Genomic DNA, 23,018 nt, shown 5'->3' with positions numbered 1-23,018 from the left:
TCGGCATTCGCTAGTGGGTCTTTGACACACCATCCGCTTTTCTTCAGTCGTATGTTGGTCTCCACCATTCGTATCAAAGTCATGTGCCATATCTACGTCATCGAAAGGTTGAGAAGATATCTGGGAAATCATACAATTCGAGCCAATCGTCACCATTAGTCAGACATCTTCCAAAACAGTGTATCTTATGCAGATTTCGTTTTTAGATCAGAGTCGAAACTGTCATTTTTATATGAATTTTGTAAAGATTAGAGCGAACCTAGACCAACCCGAATGTAAAACCGAAATAGGCATTACTCATCAAAATTAAACCAAGTCATTTCGCATTTAATCGCAGTAATCGTTGAAATTTACACGGTATAAAGCTTTGTCTAAATTGAAAACTTCTTAAATAATTACAGATCTGTTAACCCAAAATGAATATAGCATGTACTAAACCTGGTAAATTACGCAGACGCTCTATCTTTCTTCAGCATGGATCCGTTCCCACCCAATCACAGATGCGCAGTGAGCTAGGATCGGATTTGGCCAACGTAGTTTTGGAACTGATGAGTCCTGCCTGTCAAAAGTGGATGGGCGTTGACCGAAAGCTACTTGGCCCGTCAGTTTACTGCGTGGACAATGATGAGCTCAAAGCTAATATTCACGAACATATTTTGAAACTGGGAAAGGAAACGGAAAACAGACTGGAACGGAGGCGAAGACGAGTGGTCAAAAAGAAAGATCTCAGCGAAGAAATTGATTTCATTAAGTTCGAATGTCGGCAGAAAATCGAGATTGCGCGCGACGAAGAACGGAAGCGAATGCAGGAGCAGTTGTCGGAAGCTAAACAGGCATTGGAAGAGAAGTTTAGGATAATGAAACTAGAGCTTGGAGAAGACTATCTGCGCGGAAGAAGAGAAATGGCCCGATTCATGTGTATAAATATACGTAGACAAGCTCGGTATCTGATTGGCAACGTAGCACAGCAATACAGAATTCATTTGGAACAAGAAGTGTCTACAAGGGTTAACAACGAAGTTCAACGAATGGCTGATCAAGTTACTGAATTCGTTCAAACAGCAATTGAGTAAGGATATGATGCTTGATATTATCAACCATATGATCAGTTAGAGGTATTACACACATTTCAGAAAACAGAAAGATATCGATACAAGAGCTATGCAGCAAATGTGTTTACGCTACGAGGAACTGATCCGAAGTCTTCGGAACCAGCAAGCTTGCCGGAAGTTGACGGAGCTATCCCAACAAATATGTTCTCGGTGGACCGAACTTTGCAGACGCATCAGCAATCAGGAAATAGCATGTCAAACTTCTTTTGTCATGGTAGAGCCACCTAGTGATATTTTTTCTGAATCTATCGCCATAAGCCAAGGTTTCGAAGGACCGAACGAATTTCTGGAAGACGATGACATATTTGTAATAGAGGCCTGTCTCATGACACCAGGGCCAAGTCCTGTTTACAGTATCGCGAACAGTTCTACTCAAAGCGAAACTTTTACATCTCAATTAGAATCATTTAGTAGTGACGAAAGAATTTTTGGACAATGCGATTCAAGAATTCGCAATCAATTAGCTCCCATTTCTATGCTGACTTGGAAATCAGTAGAGCAAGCTAGTCAGTCTCAAATCCATACAGTAGAGTCTTTAACGATCGATGATGACTTCACGAGGGAAATTGTAAACTGTATTATAGCCACGGAAGATATGTCTAAAGATGAAACCTATATATCAACATTTGATCTGCAACTGGAAAAGTAAGGAGACACATTTGAGGCTATGGAATGTGAATAAATTCTCTTTATATGTTACAGGTCTTCATCGAGATCACCCGACTCTGACATATCAGAATTGTTTAATATTGAACATTCAGAATCAGAGATCAATCTTCTGGTGAATGGTATAACTCTGAAATATATACGAGCGAAAGAAAAAGACTTTGAGAAATGCTGAATAAAACTGTTTATGATTAAAAAAAAACAGGTTCTTGAAATTTTAATAACGTATTTATACGCACATTATTATAATTAATGTGCAACTAAACGAATTCGTGATACCTCGATGATTAGTGTGAAATTACTTTTCTTGACGCAATGAAAAAATGAATCCAGATATTTTGAAAAAAAATAAAATACTAATTGTGATGCAAAAAATATAATGTTTACGAGTTATTTCATCACAAGATGGCGGCTGTGCAGAATTTTCCCGCCCGCGAGTATTTTTTTGGAAACTTCACGGTCGGAAATCTTTCTCCCGTAATTTTTGACCTAGAGCCAAAAGTTAATTTTTTTGATTTCTTGGAACGATAACAACAAGCGACGTACGTAGGTTTTTTGATTTTTCGTGAAATGACACACTTTTTAATAGAAGAACATGGAAAATGTGTTCAAAATCGATACAAAATAGCAAATTACTCAATGAAAAATAAAATAATTTGAATATGCTGTAATAATTTCAAAACGGATCAAAAATCATTTGATCGAGTTACATTTCCGCCTAGTGCAAAAACAGTAGTTCGAGAAACAGGCAGTTAAAGATTTCAGTACGCTCAGGATATACATAAGAGACGTTACGGCAGAATTGAAAATTTGAACATTTATACATTATTACCGCCTTCCATATTTTGGAAATATAATTTTGAAAAATTTTACGTATGACCCCTTAAGTTATAAAGCTCCTCTCATTCATTCACTTTCAAACTGATAGCATATGGGTCATTCCACACGAAGTGATAAAAAAAGATGCAAACTTGAAATCGACCTTCACGGATTTAAATTTTGAGGAATAGTTCATCTAGGGCCAATATATAAATTGTCAAAACCCTTGATTTTCTTTTGATCATATCTCCGGTTCTATGGAGTCTAGAATCAAACCGCAAGATGGTTTTTGAAGAAAATTGTTCAAGGAGTCTAGCAAAAATATTATTTTTTTGGCGGTAGTGCTGCCAACTGTGCATTCTTTTCAGTTTAACATTAAAACTTTTTTTTCTCAGCACATATATTTTATTTTTACCATTTTTGTTTACCTTTTTTATTAATTAACAACCTATTGAGTCAATTTGTCAACAGTTGTTACGGCATTTAATTAGCAAGGGACTGGAAGGTAAAATATATTTTTCAATATTAAAAGCCATAGTACTCAAAGGAGAGCAAGGAGTTGAAGGGAGAAAGTACAGAAAAGCGTGGAAGGATCATATATGCAAGCTTAGAGCTTACCGGCGACTTAACTTTTTGTCTGCTACTGTAGGAGTTAAGATCGTTGGGCATTAAAAATGCGAATCACCTGAGTCTACGTCATGTCCGGACAAGCGTAAAGTAACTTGTTACTTCATGCTGTCGGAACCGACTCAAGTTACGTTTGGCTATACTGTGCCAGATGTTTTATTTGATTTAATTTATTTTTGAAAGTATCAATTTCCATTGTAGTGCCGTTTGGCTTTACGCCTGTTGTAGGTCATTTGACTTACCAGCTTGAGGTCAAACACCAAAGATAACACTTTTTATTAAGTCTTAATGGCCCTGCCAAAAGTTGCATGGACTAACTTGTCAAACGCCCATTTGGATCTCTAGAAAAATAAAAAAAAATGCTGTAAAAACAGTTCTGGAGCATTTCAACGGGCATAAATTTGAATTTTTATCCAAAATTGGCCCATTTTTTCAAAAACTCAGAAGCCTCCACCAGTAGGGAGCGTTTTGGCAAATTCACTTCGAAGAAGAAAATGATCCTAATACACTAACCTTTCATTTAAAAAGTGAGCCCAATGATTTTTTTAAACATGATATCATTTTGAGACACCCTAATCACCAGATGATTTGGAAAACTTCACCATCGATACTGCCCATAATCGCAAGTCAGTCCCATGTTCTATGGGATCCCATATCTACATGGGACTGACTTGCTATTATAGAATAGTCCGTTTATCACGCCTCCCGCTTCGAGTGAAAGTATCCTTCCTTGACAGTCTCAATCATATGGACCAACGGTATTTTGTGAACAAAGTATGGGGTCATGACCTGATTATACCAATACCAAAAGAGAAAATCGGTTCAACTGACCCAAACGATTACCGACCTATCGTGCTTACCAGCTATGCCACGAAGGTCATGAAACGTATAAAGAACAGACGCCTCACTACCGCACTCCAAAAGCGAATTATCAGACAAAACACAGCATGCATTCCAGAAAGGTAGAGGAACAGGATCGTATTCGGAATCTTTGTCAGATAACTGACGACGCCCTCTCCAAAAATCTACACGTAGGCCTCGCAATTATTGAAGGCAACACATACTCTAGATTGTTCGCAGAAGAAACAAGTACCGCAAGCCTCGATACTACATTATTAACATTATTCTCGATCGCGATGAATTCGATCTTTGCTAATCTACTGAAAGGTATCTTCAAATTCTACGCTGATGATACTGTTATCATCGTGATTGGCAAACATCCTAAACTAATTCGACGAAAACTGGTATTTCGGTCGAGCTGGGACCAGGTTTGCTACTTAACAGCGACCTCAATGTCATCAAAATTTATCAATCGATTTTTGATAAATTTGGGAAATTATGCCCCAAATTTCCAAAATGCGTGTGCAAACACTTCTATAATTTAAAAATCTGCCAGAATGAGAGGTTTGTCTTTTTGTCTGGAAGCTGCAAAAAACTCTGGCTGTGCCAGATAAATCTGGCATAATGGCATTCCTGGCTGTGACTGGCAAAGTAACGCTATTTAACACTTCATGCGGAGAAACTCACTGTTACGTAACGTTACTTTTTGAGTCCCAGCTTGATCGGTATAACATTTTCGTTGCGCTCTTTGTTTATTGTTGCTGATCAACTTTTTTTTGAAAACTTGTAAACCACTGATGAGCAAGAGTATGCAAAGAGCAAAGCAAATTGTCAACCTGGTCGAGCTGGGTCTCGGGAAGTAACACATTATTTTGCTTAATATTTGTGTGGTGTAAATCAAATAACCCAAAGTTATACAGCTGTTATATAGCGTAGACATCAACCCGGCCAGGGATACCAGGCATCTTTTTCAAATGTCTTCACATTTTATAAAAAATGTCTTCATTTGTTTTCAACGGCCAGGATTCTGAATCGGTTATTGATTTTGAGCCAGAATTCTGCCGGAAATCAGTTAGATATACGAATAAATTTGTCTTCAAAATGAAAAACACGTCTTCACAACATTTTAAATGTCTTCAAAATGAAGACAAATCTTCAAATCTGGCATCTCTGAACCTGGCCATGATTGCAGCGTGGTCGATTAGTTGAGCAAATCAAAATACCACACAGCGTTACTTTTTCGAGCCCCAGTTCAACTGGAATGACATTTATAAGAGTACTACCCAATATGTAACAGTATCAGTGTGGAGAAAAATAAACTCCTAAGTAGTGTGTGTGAAATACCACAATAGATCTAAATACTGGTCGCAGTGGGACGTCTCCTACAAAAAAAAGTTTGTGAAATGATTTCTAGAGAACTATATTCCGCTCTTTGTCTACTGTTGCCGTTCTAGCCCAGATGCCGATCAAACAAATTGTATCAAAATCGTCCAACACGGGTCCTACGATGAACGTCTGTTGAACGTCTCATCAAACAGTTCCTTTTTCGTGTATAATTTTCAGAAAACACAATTGTTCGAAGACTCCTTACAAACCAAGTCTTTGTCCGATTGTTGAAATCCTACACATAAACTGTCCACTAACAAAAAATCCATAAAGAACACAGCATAACCAGAGATGCCATTATGCCAGATTTATCTGGAACAATTATAGGTTTTGACAGCTTCCAGACAAAAAGATAAATCTATCATTCTGCCAGATTTTTAAGTTTTAGAAGCTGCTACATACACATTATGGAAATTTGTGTAATAATGTCCCAAATTTTACAAAAATGGATTGACGCACATTCTATGAAACTAAAATATATGTCAAATATCGATGACTTTGAGGTCGCTGTCACGTGCCAGATTTTGCCAGGCATTTTTGGTTGAACTGTATGATTTTCTTTGAAAAATAGTAGCAACACTGAACATAATATCAGCTGTTCGAAAATGTAACGCCATGTAATACTGCTTGTTTTGCTCAATACCAGTGGAGTGTTGACAGAATGCTATATAATACAATATCAATTCTTCAAAAGGGCTAATAAGATTTTTATAAACAAACTTATTTCGCTCATTATTCCGCTGTCGAGTCAAATTTCATGAAAGATACACATGAATCAACATCTTTACCCTTGGTAGAATCAATTTCAAATGTCTTCTGGGTTGAAAATATAACAAATTAAGAGAAATCAGCAAAACAAAAGTTTGTTTACAAATCTTATTAGCCCTATTCTAATGTTGATATGGAATAGATCTTGAGCGTTTTTTCAAAACGTCATATCTGCAATGAGTTACTCTCTTTGTTTACTTTCTGTTCTGTTAATAATTCGGTCACTTTAACATTTATCCCTCAGCTCTTTGCATAATATGCTAGTTAAAACCACCGTCTTTCGATCTGTACTGTAAAATAAGTGAAAAGTGTTATAGTGACGCCGTAAAAATCGAAAGAGAAAGTATAAACAGAGAGTAAATCATTGCAGATATGACGTTTTGAAAAAACGCTCAAGAAATATTATTTGTTTACGGTCTGTGTTAGTTAATACTTGTACATATTTCCTCATGATAAAGTATAGAGTGTAAGTAGGTATAATGAAATTAAAATGATATGCATTTTCAGCATCATTTTAGCTCGTAAAATAAATCTAAAGACAAACATAATGCTTTTAAAGCTACTGCTTTTTATTGTTTTCGCCGCGTAACCTAAGTCAGGTTACTAGTTTAGCATAGACTTTTCTACAGCTCATGCACGTACCCGTCACATGACACAAATGCTACATCACTAGCTGGTGGAAAATAATAAACAAAGACGGCAAAAGCAAATGGGATTGTTTTCAACCAAGAAACTGCATTAGTGCTCGTGAGACCGGCCGACAAGAACTCAATTGCGGCATTTTCGTTTTTGACAGTGCACTACACCTGGAAGAGAACTTGCGGATACGAAAAAACCTACCGTTATGTGCAGCCAGTCCATCGAAAATTTGTGAGACCAAAAGAGTGACTATGCGAGACGAAAGATAAAATGAACAGAAAAAATGAAAAAGAAAACATCTATCCACAGGTCCCGTCCCAGCACTACACCGGTGTAGTCGGTGCTACACTCGTTCAAACTAGAAAAACTCTAGAAAGAGAACTGCGGAGACTCCATTTTGGATCGATTGGATTCGCGTTTAGCTGTCAAAAAACGAATCCAATCGAACATTGCCTATCCTAATAACGTTGGACGTGTTGCCATACAATGCTGGGGCATACGTTGCCAAAAATGCTGTTTTTCTCTCCGCAGTTCTCTTACTAGAGTTTTTCTAGTTCAAACTAGTGTGTAATCAATCCCTTTTTAAACTACACCTTTCTAGCGCCAGATAAAAACGAAAATGCTATTAATTGATAAAAGTTCGTCACTCGCAAAAAACAGCATCATAAACCTCTCACTAATGCCGCTAAACGACAAGTATCCCAATAACAATTGATTTAAACAGAATACCTTTATACGACTTCCATTTTAATACAGGTGAACTAATCGCAGTAATACACGAAAATGATTAGGTGAAAAATTCAATAGAGAATCAAATGTTAAAATTAAATTCACTCAATTATTTCAGTCACATTCGTAAGCTTAGCAATCCGGCGGGAGAGCGCAATAAGAGACCTATCCTCGAGGTGCTCAATAAGTATCTTGACAAAAGCCAACCGGGTAAGAAATTGCTGGAAATCTCCTCTGGCGTGGGATTGCATGCGGCGTTTTTCGCTCCTCATTTCCCCAGCATTCGTTTTCAACCGTCAGAGTACGATACCTCTCTCTTCGGCAGCATCGAAGCCTATCGACACGAGGCCAACGTACCGAACCTACAATCGCCTATTGCGATCGACATCTCTCGGCCATGTACCGAGTGGAACAATGATCACCAAATTAATTTTGCAACTTCGGCAGAAAGCTTCGATTACATACTTAACATCAACATGATCCACATTTCTCCGATTGAGTGCAGTCAAGGATTGTTCTGGAATGCTTCCAGACTGTTGAAGAAAGGCGGTTTGCTGATAACCTATGGACCGTATGCGGTAAATGGAACACTTACTCCTGAAAGTAATGTTCAGTTTGATGCCTCTTTGCGGAGTCGTAACCCCGCTTGGGGCGTTCGCGATACGACAGCACTGGAAAAACTCTCTACAGCAAATGGAATTGCACTTAAGCAATCGTTCGATTTACCATCTAATAATAAATGCTTGATCTGGGAAAAGATTAACGAACTGAAGGACATATAACCGTAAGTTGTTCACTATTGCATATGATCGTTAAAGACCCCAAATTGAATTATACAATATGTAAAAAATATACGGTTAAAATCAAACTGTTTCCCTTTTTAACTTATTGAACACTTTTAGTTGGACCATTCTCAAACTAAAAAGATTGGCGGGTTATATCGAACATAACCGGAGTGTCATGACTACTCTTCGGCCTGCTAAATCAAATTTAATGATAATTAACGGAATTACATTTTAATGGGAGATTCATGAATGCGATTCTGGCATGATTGGTGTAGGTCATCAACCGGTTATAATTTTACCATGCTTTGTACATTACAGATTACCAATGAAACAACTAGATCAATCAAAGTATCATTCGTGTGTGCAAAGTTCAACTTTTCACAGCATTGTGAAGAGCGCCCGATGAACTTTGCACATAACTAGGAAACGTGCCCAAATATGGATGCCCATGTGTTGCTTGTTCATAATTCAAGCAGCGAATAGTAGAAAAAGAACCAGCTGAACCTATATTTATAGGGTCGCTGTCTTTGATTGGGTCCCCTATATTGACGACTGAACTAGGCAGCAAAATTTTGTTTTCCCCCGTCGACTTCGAAAGGCAAGGCGTAAATTAGATTTTGCATTTATAAAAATCAAGCATATTTCAGAATTTCATACAAAATTGATGTACATTTTTCCGCCCGATTGGTGCAAATATGGTGTAATTCCATACAGGACAACACGTGTTACTAGCATTCAAAAACTCTACCTTCTATTTCTACCGGATTTTGGAAAAGGGCGCCTATATTGAAACGATAATCGTGAGCCACGACAAAATCTAATTAATCGCCCGCACGCGGAATCTAATTAATCGCCCACACGCGGAATCTTAAATCGAAACGACCATTTGAATGATTACCGCAATGTGTGACTAGGGTGATGAGCCTATTTTGGCACCATTAGGGAGAGGGTCGCACTATTTTTTGAACAATTTTAAAAGAAGCCATATTATCTATAACCTTTCTCAGCATAAAGTATCAGTGTACTGTTTCTTAAGCATCTATATAATGCTTATTTAGCAGAATTGCCTCAATTTTCAGCATAAATGAAAATAAATGTTCCATTCTGTGCATCTATTCCCACCTCAACGATCCAATTATCGCCTCATGGGTGTGCCAATTTCCACCTCATCGAAAAACAATCTAGTTGAAACGCAATGCCTCATATTCCATTTGCGTCGATTCTAACTAGGTATCCAGATCATGGACGCCAACGTGTGATTTGTAAAACGAATCATTCTGCTTTTTTCAGCCGATCAAAACAAACGTAAACATCACGCACATCAATGAAACTCATCAGCTGTTAGTAGAAGAGCGCCCAGAATTGCGCACGCAGAAAAAAACCATTCGAAGGTTAGCAACTGCAATGACAAGTTTCACATCACATTGCTTTCTCCCGATCCGAATTGTATGTGCAGATGAAAATAAAATATCTGCAATCAACAATTAGTTGAATAACTTGAAGTAATTGATTACTTATACCTGAAATTGCATTACATTATATTTACAAGTTCATGTTTTGGTTTGGCCGCACTGGTGATTCTTTTCTGTATGATGGATACAAAAAGTTGGTTTTGATTGTGGTAGTGTATCAGCAAAACATGCCAATAATAGGAACCCCCGTATTTAGTTTTATCCTATTATAACACTAGGCCTATTCTAGTGTTTGACGAGTGATTTTAAAGTGAAATTATTGTAAAAAGCTTCTCCAGCTAAAATAAAGGTATGTATCAGTGCAATGTTTAGTATATTTGTGCTGGAATAACGAGATATGAGGCGGTAAATGCTGGCTCGTAAGTGTTTATTTTGCTAAGCGCCGTTGCATCCAGTTTCGGTCCACTACGTGAGTGAGGCGGAATAGTAGATATTTCAATAAGGTGATTTTGTTTTAATTAAAAGTTGGATTTAGAGGATAGTTCTAAATACATATGTGCACAACAAATAAAGAATATAACTTGAGCTTATTTTTTCTCACCTGCTTTAGCCAAATCGATAGTGTCATTATCTCATATGCTTGATTCGAAACCAAGGGGTACGAAATAGGGTCACAATAGGCTCTACTGCCATAATAGGCACATCACCCTATGTCGTACGAATGGCAATGCGACCCGGTCAAGTCGTATGGTAGATTGACAGGCTTAAAAACTCGTACGACAAACATACGATTACGGCTTACAAGCCAACTGTCAAAATTCTCTTTGAAAGGAAATTCCAGACAAACCGTAAGTGGTCATACACCTATTACATTTTTAGAACACCTTTATACAATGGCTCGCCATCCACGAACTTGTTGAGCTACGCTCAATAAAAAAATATACACGAATTTTAATCCATATAGTCCAACGATTCCACATATTGTTTGGATGATACCCTGGACAGGTCGTTAGGCTCGTGAATGATAAGATGTTTATTAGGGCGTGTCGACGCTAAAATACTTGAAACAAAAAAAATATCAGGAGGATGAAAAACTTGCAACCCAGAGCTATCACCCTGGGTTTATTTTGGTATGCCTGGTGAGTGAAGACGATGAGAATAAGAAATTTAGGTAAGATTTAGATTGCATTTTTAGTGTCTGTTGGTGGCGGGAGGGAGTAGTAGTCTAAGAGGAGTGTTAGGGAGAGGGATCTGAGGGGGTTTGATGGGGTAAGATTAAGAAAATCATTTCGCTCATATCCGAGCAATCGATAGGCGATTGTTGATCCCATATATACAAACACACACATGCATATACACACGGTAAAAGTAATCACGTTGATATAAAGTCATTTGCTGTTGAATTCGCACTACTTGTCAAACAGTTCAAAACGAAGTGTAAGTCTATTGGGAATGTTCGTATCGAAACACAATCGAATCAACAGCAATATCACTTAAAATTGCATTGCCTTGCACACCGTTTTGGATGTGCCAGACTTTAATTTTGATTGTTTACCATATTGATATTACCGAACCATCACATCAAGTTAAAATTATTTATTGTTGAATTGGCTATTGCTTAAATATGCGCTTATTAAATTTAAATTATTTATATTTAACTTATTTCAATTTAAATAAACCTATAAACGTCGTGATCCTCAATTTGAATATTTTGAGTGCCAGGTGCATCCGGTTCATTCATGAAACGTCCCGCCCAGGTTCTCCAGTTCGCGAACTGAAACCGACAGAATTGCACTTTAAATTGGACACTGACAAAAACACTGACACTGACTAAAACGTATCAGTTTGAAACGTAGGACTTCTGCTTAAACAACTTTTGCTCCAAGTGTTCATCTTTTATGCGCTTGAGTTATTTTGACATTTGTGAACAAAGGTTGAAACATTAAAATCCAATAGATATGGACAGTAGTACTAATGCAACAGATACAAATTTTAGTTTGAAGATAATTTCTATTGAATAATTTTCAAAGATATAGTACTTTTGTACGAATCGTAAATCACTAGAAAATCAATACTAAATCACTGCAATTCGTAGTGAGGCATGGAAACTGATTCAAGTGCTTAAACATTTGGATTAGACGGGACAATTTTTTACAGTGCACTCAGTTCACCGTTACTCACACGATATATTTGGAAACCGATGTTTTGAATAAATGCTCGATGTAACATTAAAATCCTAGCTCACCATTATTGTTATAACTTCAATTCTGAGGGTCCGGGGCAAAACCTCTAAAATCCTTTTCTACAAACTCACAAACTTTCATTGGGTATCAGAACTGGCCGCTAACTAACCTTTAGCCTGTGATATATGTGGAAATCGTTTTATAATTTTCATCAGGTTTTTTGTTTTGAAAAATCTATGAAAAGGTATCGTGGATGATTGGGGAATATTTAATTAACACAAGAATAGGTTTGATTCGATCCCAGAGGAAACTGAGTACTCCGGAGCAAAAGGGAGAAAGTTGTTTATGTATTCGTTTGTCTCTATTTGACACTAATAAAAAAACTCAGCCCGAAAAGAATGTGCTAGAGCATATCTAATAGGATTGATCCAGCACTTAATTCTTACTATGCTATATGTCACCCTAAGGAGGACAATTAGGTAAACACCAAAATTTCTCACCAGGTTGAAATTTTTTTGGTAAAACCAGTCTTTGCACTTGAAGGGCACAAATCCTTATTTGTTACACGGGTGCGTTTCGGCTTCGCGTCATCAGAAACCGACACTAACTTTATGTCGGATTAGATTAGCACCGGCTTGACGCAAATCCCTTAAAACTAAAACACACTTTGTGTTTCAATCGAACGGCTGATCAAACGTGATGTCCCGTCTGAGCAGAAGTTCTGTTTATGCCAATGAAACACAGTGAAGCCGAAACTTGTCTTGGCGTAGCAGGCCTATGCGAAAGCACTATGCTATATTTCACCCTAAGGAGGAAAATTGGGTAAACACCAAAGTTCTTAACAAGGGCGAATTTTTTTGGTAAAACCAGTCTTTGCACTTGAATGGCACAAATCCTTATTTGTTACACGGGTGCGTTTCGGCTTCGCCTCATCAGAAACCGACACTAACTTTATGTCGGAATAGATTAGCGCCAGCTTGACGCAAATCCCTTAAAACTCTGTCTTATTGGCATAAACAGAACTTCTGCTCGGGCGGGACATCACGTTACATCAGTCGTTCGATTGAAACACAAAGTGTGTTTTAGTTTTAAGGGATTCGCGTCAAGCCGGCGCTAATCTATTCCGACATAAAGTTAGTGTCGGTTTCTGATGAGGCGAAGCCGAAACGCACCCGTGTAACTTAATTCTTGTTTCGTTTCTTCGAAGCAAAAAAACTTGCTCGTGTTTAAGACGGTTGTACACCAGGGGATTTCAATTACGAATATTGTCGCCGAATTTTGTGCCAAATCTATGACGTTTTCTGTGACTTAATTTACACTTCGGGAAATTCGATCTTTTGTGTACTTTTTCCGTCACCCATTTGAAGTACGTGGGGAACGAAAACCCGTGGTGATCGGCTACCAGAAGAGACAAGGGAAGACAATACAAGAACGACCTTTTCCCTGTTTGCTCTGGAGTACTTTTAGCGTCTCCTGGCACTGGAACAAACCAAATTTCTTTCTCAAGTGAAATTAGCTAAAATGATAAAAAAAGGTTCTCAAACATCCCCCATTTAGATCACACTTTTTTGTGTAGTTTAAGTCGGATATGTTTCTCGTAATTTACTTTTTAGCATGCATTACCTCCAAGCGAATTTAATTCCTCCTGTTTAAATTTCGGGTACTTTTTAAATACTTCCCAGCACTCCAAAAATTTAAATGTTTCTTTTTGCTCTTGCTTGAAGAGATGCTAGGACTTATTTAATCCGTCCTCGTTGTTTGTTCCGCTCTCATTCAAGCGCTCCACTCCACGGCCTTTACACAGTCTATATATTTTGAAAACCTCCGACTTGTTATTCCGAAGCGCTGCCGTATCGCTTCCGATGTACGAGTTCCTTGTTATTGCGTGAAGCAGCGTGCTGGTGCACTGCACTCCAGAAAGAAGCAATATTTTGGTCAGTACCACGTATCGAATCCTCCGAAATATGAACCCAGGTTACGCATATCTGCCGGTCCTCCAATTTAGCAAAAATTTTCCCTCTTCGAGCAGCCATTTTGTAATATTGCTGATTTTTTCACTTGGCGCGCATTAATACACTCTTCCTGTTTTTAAAACACAGTTCTATACGTGTTTCAAAGTGGGAACAAATAGATCGGCAGCGTATATCAGTTTTAAATTTTGAAACTAAACTGCTCGAAATTATAGAACTGAAACGTTTTGTTGGGGATATAGTTGTTTCAGTTTGTTCTACTTCGAAACTCCTATAAAAATAAAAAGCTGTTGAACATGCCCTCATTGTGGTACCTGTAACCACTGTGAAATGAACGTTAAAATCAATAATAATTTTTGCCGAGTACGCTCCTACAATATCAACTTTAGAATTATTCATACCTACTAAATATTTATCACTAGCACTAGGGGAATCAGCTGCTTCAATTCTTCCGGATGAAATATTCGCTCAACTACAGGTTTCTGCTCATTTTCTTCCTTTTCCGAATCATCTTGATGTCGGGATCTGCGCTTGTTTTTGTTGCATTATTACGATTGCCTCGAATTCGCTGAGAGAATAAAACTCATCACTATCTCCAGATGCTCCGCCACCCATTTATAGCAGGAGTTCACGTCGGCGGATTCTTACACATTTAATTTGAATTACTGGGTACAGTAATATTTTGCTGGGGTTTTGAACAGCAAACCGTCGTTCGGTAATCAATTCAGTAAGACAATTCGGTTACCGAACTCTCCGCAATCCGTTCTCTCCAAACGTCAAAAAATACTAATCAGTCAGCAGTTTCCTCTGAAAATGGCGACTTGACAGATGATTTGCTGTACCTGTTTTGTAAGTTTTTGACGAGGGTCGGTAATGTTGGTACAATTTTGCCGAACAATCTGTCAGTATTTTACTGGATATTTATTTTACTGTACCGAAAAAAACAAAAGTGCTGATAAATTCAGTGAAAAATATTGGAAAAATTACTGAAAATCGCTAAAAAATTAAAACTTTACCGCAATTTTTTAAACAATTTGCTGGTAGCGACGTAAAAATATCACTTTACTGTTCAAGTCGTCAAAAGAAATTACTGAACATTTTTTGGCTGGCTTAGTGTGTAAATACGTGACAGAATCCTACGGTTTTTACCGTAATTTTCGCTTTCTTCCACTCGCATCGCGTACTGTATTTGCTGGAAAGTCGTGGATAGACCCCACTTCTGATTTTACCTGTCGTAGCTTTGCGAACGTTCGGATGGCGCTTCCGAAAAAACGTGTTCCTTTTTTAGTGAAACTATATTTATTCGTTCCTCTGTGGAAGTATAATCACAGACTAACAGACATAACACTATGAGGGAATTCCCTCAATAACTTCGATCCGGCAATTTTCCCAGAACACCAGCTCCACCTTTTATTCATGGTCCCAAACACTCTTGCTGGTGGGTTACCCCTCAGGTTTGGGAACAATTTTTCACTGCTTTTTCGTATGTCAGTGGCACCATAATTGCAAATTTGGCCACAGTCCCAACTGCAAATATATTTAAAATTACTGCTAAAGCGGGCGAAGGATTGTTTTCGAGGGTAGTGTCTGTTAGTCTGTGGTATAATTGAGAGTGAGTTATACCAAATACAAATTTGTATTTGGTTATACGGAAGTTAACCAGATGACAGAAAACGCATATAGGACATTGCAAGGTGACGTAATATGAGTAAAAATGCTCGAAAAAATGACAGTTCAGCGAGCTTGTTTACATGGTGTTAGAATTCGAACCGAGTTTCTTGTACTGGGTTAAACCAAAAATTTTCTAAGTCCATGTAAACAAGCTCTCTGAGCTGTCAGAAAAGTGAGGTTATACATTTTCATGCAATGCTCAATAGACGAAACGCAGAGCTGCCAAAATGACAGACCGGACTATTCGGAAATGTCACAAAACGCAGACATTTCTTGAGCGTTTTTTCAAAACGTCATATCTGCAATGAGTTACTCTCTTTGTTTACTTTCTCTTCTGTTAATAATTCGGTCACTTTAACATTTATTCCTCAACTCTTTGCATAATATGCTAGTTAAAACCACTGTCTTTCGATCTGTACTATAAAATAAGTGAAAAGTGTTATAGTGACGTCGTAAAAATCGAAAGAGAAAGTAAACAAAGAGAGTAACTCATTGCAGATATGACTTTTTAAAATAACGCTCAAGATTTTTGAGTGGCGGGTGCATTTCTGCAGGGCTGTATCCAATTATTGCGCACTTCCCACCAACCTGGACTCCGCACTTTCAAAGTGCGAGTGATCTGAAAACTGCGAGCTATCAAAACACATGTATTTCCAGTGATATAGATGGTACTTTCATAGACAGACCAGTCGAACTAACCAGCCTATGAGAAGAATTTAATGAAAGAGTGGTAAGTGCGCAGTGCGGTTAGAATCCAGTTTTTAGTGCCACAAACAATACTACCACAGAGAACAGCGACATCCCAAGTAACAATTTTGGTTATATTGAAGTTTTATAGCGTTAAATAAAACTAATATTTAAAACCTCCCATGCTAACCTTATGATCTTATATACTTCCTACAGGCTGCTATAAACCGATGTTATGACAAATTGGCCCAGTTTTATTGTAATCAGTAGAACTTGTTATGCAAACTATCGTGGGAGTAATAGTTTTATTACAGTTCTATTATATTCTTTAGGTGTGATATTAAATCAACACCGGTTTTATGGTCTCCTGATCTAGCAGTGTGGAAAACCACTATATGAGTGCTATTAAACCATCATAAAACTGGGTAAAGTCTTCCTGAAGAAGTCCATAAAACCACAGAGAACAGACATATAAGCTAGAACAAACTTTCCCGAAAAGCCTGCGTAAACATTTAAATAAAAATACGTTGAAAATCATCATCGCATACAGGTTCGCATGCGTGAGTCACCATTCTATCCAAGTTCGCACACAAGTCCCGTATAGCGATTGCTGGCCGATCGAAGCGCCAGCCAGTGGCAAGTTGCTACTAGCTGTTGTCATTTCAAAGCGACAGTTTTATTTCTTACACAAGTTGAAAACTTTACTTGTATGTCAGTTCTCAGTGATAAAACTTCTTATGCTATCCATGTTAGAACTTTCAGTTTTAACCTAAATTTTTTCACTGATTAGTTGTATTCAATAAAATTTTATCGTGGTTTTATTCCTTGACATCGCATGATGCCAATCATCGAACAAAATGCCATATTGTAAGGTATACATTTTTTCAGAATAGTGAATAAACGAACTTTATTATCGTTCATAACACATTCATGCGTGTTTGAAGGCATGCCGTTAAGGATTTATGGTAAAGCATCATGAAAGAGCAACGCAAAATAAATGCGCCCCATGAATTCTATTAAAAAAGAGCATTCGGTAATATTTTCTGCAAATATTGAAACAACACTTAACCAAGTTTTGGAAAAAAAATGTTAATGTTTTGTTAAAAAGTGCAGATTCAAAAAATGTCTCAAAATGTTTGATTCCACCCTTCATACGAACAAGAAGGCTTACATTTGAGAAATTTTACTTTGCAATTTGCTATTTTTGCTTCAAGGCGACATTTTTTTTAAACTTAAATCGTATGTGTCAAAAAGAAAGTGTACAATATTTATAGTCATAAGCAGAACATTTATAATTCAATACATCGACTTTTAACATTTAGTTGCTATGACACTTAATGTTGGCGCATTTGTCAAAATCATGAATTCCATGGGCAAAACATTTATGAATTAATCTCGGAATTAATACGCCGACACATTTAAATGTGATGACAGTCGATCATATCATCGGGTGGCTCACTTTATTTTTATGTGTAATTTTATTAAAGGGAAATGTGGAAGCTCTTGAATTCGCAGTGTGGATAGAAACAAAAGAGATTATAACTACTAGAGGTCGCATGTCGCTATTAACACTGAAAATTTATCTTCTCGCTCTTACATATGCTAGGCCCATTAGTTTGACACATATTGCCCCGGGTACACACATGTCAAAGTAATGGGATACAATATGCTAGGGCGAGACCCCATGTTTCAGTCCGTGAATACATGGAGACAGTAGCGCTTTGCTCTCTCTAGTAGTTATAATCTCTTTAATGGAACCTTAAAATTCATGTGTCAAATCTCTTTAAAAAAAGGTGTAGATTATTTGCAGTGTAGTACTGCGATGGGTAAAATTTTACTCAACTTCTAATTAAAACTAGTACCCAATTTGTGACTGCTCCCAGTAAACGAAAGGGCGGCTAGGCAGGTTAAACTAGATGCTGGCGATCGGTAAGCTATTGAAACTTTGGTTGCCCGCCGTAGGTTGCCGTTTACTGTACATATAAGGTTTGTTCCAGTACCAGGAGAAACTGGAAGTACTCCGGAGCACGGCTTACATATACTAGGCTAGCTCGTTAGAGTGTAAACATTTGACGAGAGCGCGTCATAGAAATCGTCGGCGAAAACAATTACATGAAATTTATATATTGTTTGCTGCTAACGAATGATCGGCACCTGGTAAATCACAAGGAAGCTATGCGGATGTCCAAAACCTTTGCTATGATCAGAAAATTACGGTGGGATATGTTTTCTATGGCATGCTTCCAAATTCCCGATTTACGCTAATAATCACATAGATGCACTGATTATCCACTGTGTCTAGTGTAATTATGGCGTAATTTACGTCAAAAATCCATTGCACACTATTTTTTCCACCGTAAGAGCTCAAATATTGTCAATTAACAACTTTCGAGAAATCCGTTTGTTTATCTCAACGATTTCTCTGACGTCACCGAAAACTGTCAATTCGCGGAATAGCAAGCCTCCTTTCTGTGAGCCGTGCTCCGGAGCAAACAGGGAGAAAATCGTTCCTGTATTATCTTCTTTTCTTTTTCTTCTACTGGTAGCAAATCGGAGTGAAAAGGAGCAAGAATTTCTTGCTCCGGAGCAACAGGCAGTGACTTCCGTGTACTGGAACAAACCTATAGTTGTCGTACAGCACTGAGGGCATGCTTTCCGACTTCCTTTGTGGTGACCTTGCTTAGGATGCCAATTCCTCTGCCTTGCTTTTCACAACCGTCCGTGGCAAAAGTCGTCAAGTGAATCTCCAAACGACGCAGAATGTATTGCACATCGGACCATAACTAACACGATGCTCACATACACATATAAACATGTCGTCAAGCAGAAGACCGACCGAACCGAGGCTGTCTCGTCAGGATAACAATTGGGGGAATATGGCGTTAGGTTATGTTACAATACCAAAACGACGATTTTGTTCGAACATTTTTTTTCGTGGACTACAGTCGTGATTCGCTGGTTGGACATTTTACATTTACCAACGTTGCATTTACCTAGTACATTTTACTATATTTCAACAATCATTTAGTTTACTTTAGTACATTTTACTATATTTCAACAATCTCACATAATGTCTATTTACTGTTTTGTTCACTAGCGAAACCATATCAGATATTGTTTGTTTAACATTCGAACAATTGACATGGCTATCAACATATACAATATCACATATGGTTACAGCACTGGATATTGTTTCACTCTGAGTGCATATAAGGAGAGTGACGACACTGTAAAAATTGGAACAATGATTATTTGTCAGTGTCATTCCAAACGAATCAAATCCATGTATTTTGAGAGGTCGTTTGTCCGTTTGGAATATCACTGACAGATAATCATGGCAGCTGTCTTCACTCTCCTTACATACACTCTGGTTTCACTATAGTTTAACCACTCCATTCTTCGTTATTATTGGGGATATTGTAGAACTATTTGTCGCATTCCTTGCGAATCATTTCTCTGCAACCGCCGGCCAAAACGTCTTGACCCACCAACTGTGCTCGAAAAACTGCCTAATAATCGCGTGCCTACTTTCTTTGCCACATTCAATACACTCACACTTGCTCACAAAACCGTAGGATTTACTATTCCCTTCTCTCATTTCCAACTCTCACAACTAAAAACATATACGTCGACAAAGCTTTCGCTCAGTTGACAATATAAAGCACGCCACCACTCCACCAGTCTCGCATCCATCAATCTTTATTTTTCTCTCGGTTTCTCCCTCTCGTTTCCCATAAGATTTCAAACCGTCAGCCACACACTCTTACTCACGGGACAGCTCGCTTAGGTAAATATGTTCAACTGCAACCCACACCGTCGCACACCTATCGCTCTGTCGTTTTATCGCTCAGTTTCTCCCTCTCGTTTCCAAAGCTTCGAAATTACGCTTTACAAAGCACACACATTACAACGGGACAACGTCTTGAAGTTCTATTCTGGTGGCATCTTCGTACTTTATGCTCGAATCGTGTCGTTTACAAATAATAGAGATGACTATTTTCTTTTTTTTGCCAGCCATATTAAATGAAAATATATTTTTGTATGCTCAATTTATATATTTTTTCTATGCAGGTCTTATCTACTACATCCTTTCGTACCTCCACTCTATTGATATATACACACACCAGATTCGCGTTCTCTCGCACGAATCTCAATAAATATCGCCCGCCTCGCGTCCTCTCGCACAAGTCAAAACAAGCCTGATTCGCGTCTTCTCGCACGAATCTCAACAAATACCACTCGACTCGCGTCCTCTCGCACGAGTCAAAAACCTGATTCGCGTCCTCTCGCACGAATCCAAACAAATACAACCCGATTCGCGTCCTCTCGCACGAATCTCAACAAAAACCGCCCGACTCGCGTCCTCTCGCACAAGTCAAAACAAACCTGATTCGTGTCCTCTCGCACGAATCTCAACAAATACTACCCGACTCGCGTCCTCTCGCACAAGTCAAAACAAGCCTGATTCGCGTCCTCTCGCACGAATCTCAACAAATACCACTTGACTCGCGTCCTCTCGCACGAGTCAAAAACCTGATTCGCGTCCTCTCGCACGAATCCAAACAAATACAACCCGATTCGCGTCCTCTCGCACGAATCTCAACAAAAACCGCCCGACTCGCGTCCTCTCGCACAAGTCAAAACAAACTTAATTCGTGTCCTCTCGCACGAATCTCAACAAATACTACCCGACTCGCGTCCTCTCGCACGAGTCAAAAACCTGATTCGCGTCCTCTCGCACGAATCTCAACAAATACCGCCCGACTCGCGTCCTCTCGCACAAGTCAAAACAGAACCAGATTCGTGTCCTCTCGCACGAATCTCAACAAATACTACCCGACTCGCGTCCTCTCGCACGAGTCAAAAACCTGATTCGCGTCCTCTCGCACGAATCCAAACAAATACAACCCGATTCGCGTCCTCTCGCACGAATCCAAACAAATACGAACCGATTCGCGTCCTCTCGTACGAATCTACAATTTTCAATAAAATTCACGACCTCCCGCGCGAATCAATTTAGAAACACTAAAACATTTAAAGTTTTTTTTTATCACAACTTGACACGAAAGCCAAAAAAAACAACACAACAAACAGCACTATCTCCCTACCATATGCCAGTTGATCCTCTCAAGCACCACACGAAATGTGAGCGCAGTCTCCAGCAGTACCACACAAGCAATCACTGTCATCTGCAACCCTCTACGCATTCCTCTATAAAGACCAACATGGCCGCTGCAAAATCTCCGTAAAGCAATGCACCGCTAAATACGAATAAAGAAAGTGCCATCGATTTACTTAAACACAAAAAAATATAAATCTCGCAACATCACTCTACTGACACATCACTTTCTTAAAAAGAATCTACTGTTAGAAGTACATACCGGTCACGGGGAGCCACTGCGCCATTGTCGCATTCCTTGCGAATCATTTCTCTGCAACCGCCGGCCAAAACGTCTTGACCCACCAACTGTACTCGAAAAACTGCCTAATAATCGCGTGCCTACTTTCTTTGCCACATTCAATACACTCACACTTGCTCACAAAACCGTAGGATTTACTATTCCCTTCTCTCATTTCCAACTCTCACAACTAAAAACATATACGTCGACAAAGCTTTCGCTCAGTTGACAATATAAAGCACGCCACCACTCCACCAGTCTCGCATCCATCAATCTTTATTTTTCTCTCGGTTTCTCCCTCTCGTTTCCCATAAGATTTCAAACCGTCAGCCACACACTCTTACTCACGGGACAGCTCGCTTAGGTAAATATGTTCAACTGCAACCCACACCGTCGCACACCTATCGCTCTGTCGTTTTATCGCTCAGTTTCTCCCTCTCGTTTCCAAAGCTTCGAAATTACGCTTTACAAAGCACACACATTACAACGGGACAACGTCTTGAAGTTCTATTCTGGTGGCATCTTCGTACTTTATGCTCGAATCGTGTCGTTTACAAATAATAGAGATGACTATTTTCTTTTTTTTGCCAGCCATATTAAATGAAAATATATTTTTGTATGCTCAATTTATATATTTTTTCTATGCAGGTCTTATCTACTACACTATTGTTATATTCATTTAATAAAATCTAAGTTCATATTGTCGGAACAATACAAAAATATCTCCTCTAATGGTTACTATATCCCATAACATAGGAGTTTAACTGGGAATACCCAAAATGAAAAAAAAGCTATATGCATTGGATGGTGTGTGCGGGAAAACCGGGAAAGCATGTATTAATTTTTTTCTGACAGGGCATCATTTGTCGTGAAATTCGATATGTCAAATGCTTCTGATATTGTCAAATCCAGACTGTCAACATATTTCTTTATTTTAAATATTTATATTATTTTCATGTTTCCTGAGTTGGAAAAAACATTGTTGCAATCACGAAAATCAGCTTTATCGATGTATGTAATAAAAAAGATTTTTTTTCCTAATTTAATGACCCAATTCAAAAATTTGATTCACCGTCCTTCCTCCGGGAATAATTTTTTTTCGGAAAATAATTCATTTGCGAACGGACGTGTTTAAAATTCGTTTAAGCGGAAACAGATGTTCCGAGAAAAATGGCGTCGAAAAGGAAGTCGGAAAGCATGCCCTCAGAGCGGTACACTGAAAAAATCCAAACGTTAATTCTATTTGCTTCAAACAGCTTAAAATTCATATGAAGAAGAAATGCTATTATTATCACGCGCACACATACCTTCTATGTGTCAACTGT

General features: G+C 38.4%; 2 protein-coding genes across 7 annotated transcripts; both read left to right on the top strand.

Annotated features, from left to right (window-relative positions):
* The first annotated feature begins 348 nt into the window (after nucleotides 1–348).
* On the top strand, nucleotides 349–1,953 carry LOC131679963 (uncharacterized). Its single transcript, XM_058960705.1, has 3 exons — nucleotides 349–1,069; nucleotides 1,134–1,757; nucleotides 1,815–1,953. Exons 1-3 carry the CDS (start codon nucleotides 417–419, stop codon nucleotides 1,951–1,953), a joined length of 1,416 nt encoding a protein of 471 aa, XP_058816688.1. The 5' UTR covers nucleotides 349–416.
* Nucleotides 1,954–6,616: 4,663 nt separating this feature from the next.
* On the top strand, nucleotides 6,617–8,454 carry LOC131682536 (methyltransferase-like 26). 6 transcript variants are annotated; one of them, XM_058964086.1, is made up of 4 exons: nucleotides 6,751–7,088; nucleotides 7,389–7,464; nucleotides 7,614–7,648; nucleotides 7,705–8,454. In XM_058964086.1, exons 3-4 carry the CDS (start codon nucleotides 7,641–7,643, stop codon nucleotides 8,366–8,368), a joined length of 672 nt encoding a protein of 223 aa, XP_058820069.1. In that variant the 5' UTR covers nucleotides 6,751–7,088; nucleotides 7,389–7,464; nucleotides 7,614–7,640; the 3' UTR covers nucleotides 8,369–8,454. The 6 variants fall into 6 exon arrangements, with proteins under 6 accessions (XP_058820067.1, XP_058820069.1, XP_058820065.1 ...); XM_058964082.1 differs by having other exon boundaries at nucleotides 6,751–7,166; nucleotides 7,459–7,553; XM_058964084.1 differs by lacking the exons at nucleotides 6,751–7,088; nucleotides 7,389–7,464 and adding an exon at nucleotides 6,617–6,684.
* The last annotated feature ends 14,564 nt before the right edge of the window (nucleotides 8,455–23,018 follow it).

The sequence above is a fragment of the Topomyia yanbarensis genome, chromosome 2, assembly GCF_030247195.1.
Source record: "Topomyia yanbarensis strain Yona2022 chromosome 2, ASM3024719v1, whole genome shotgun sequence".
NCBI classification, from domain to species: Eukaryota; Metazoa; Arthropoda; class Insecta; order Diptera; family Culicidae; genus Topomyia; species Topomyia yanbarensis.
This window is presented reverse-complemented; position numbering and strand designations above follow the sequence as displayed.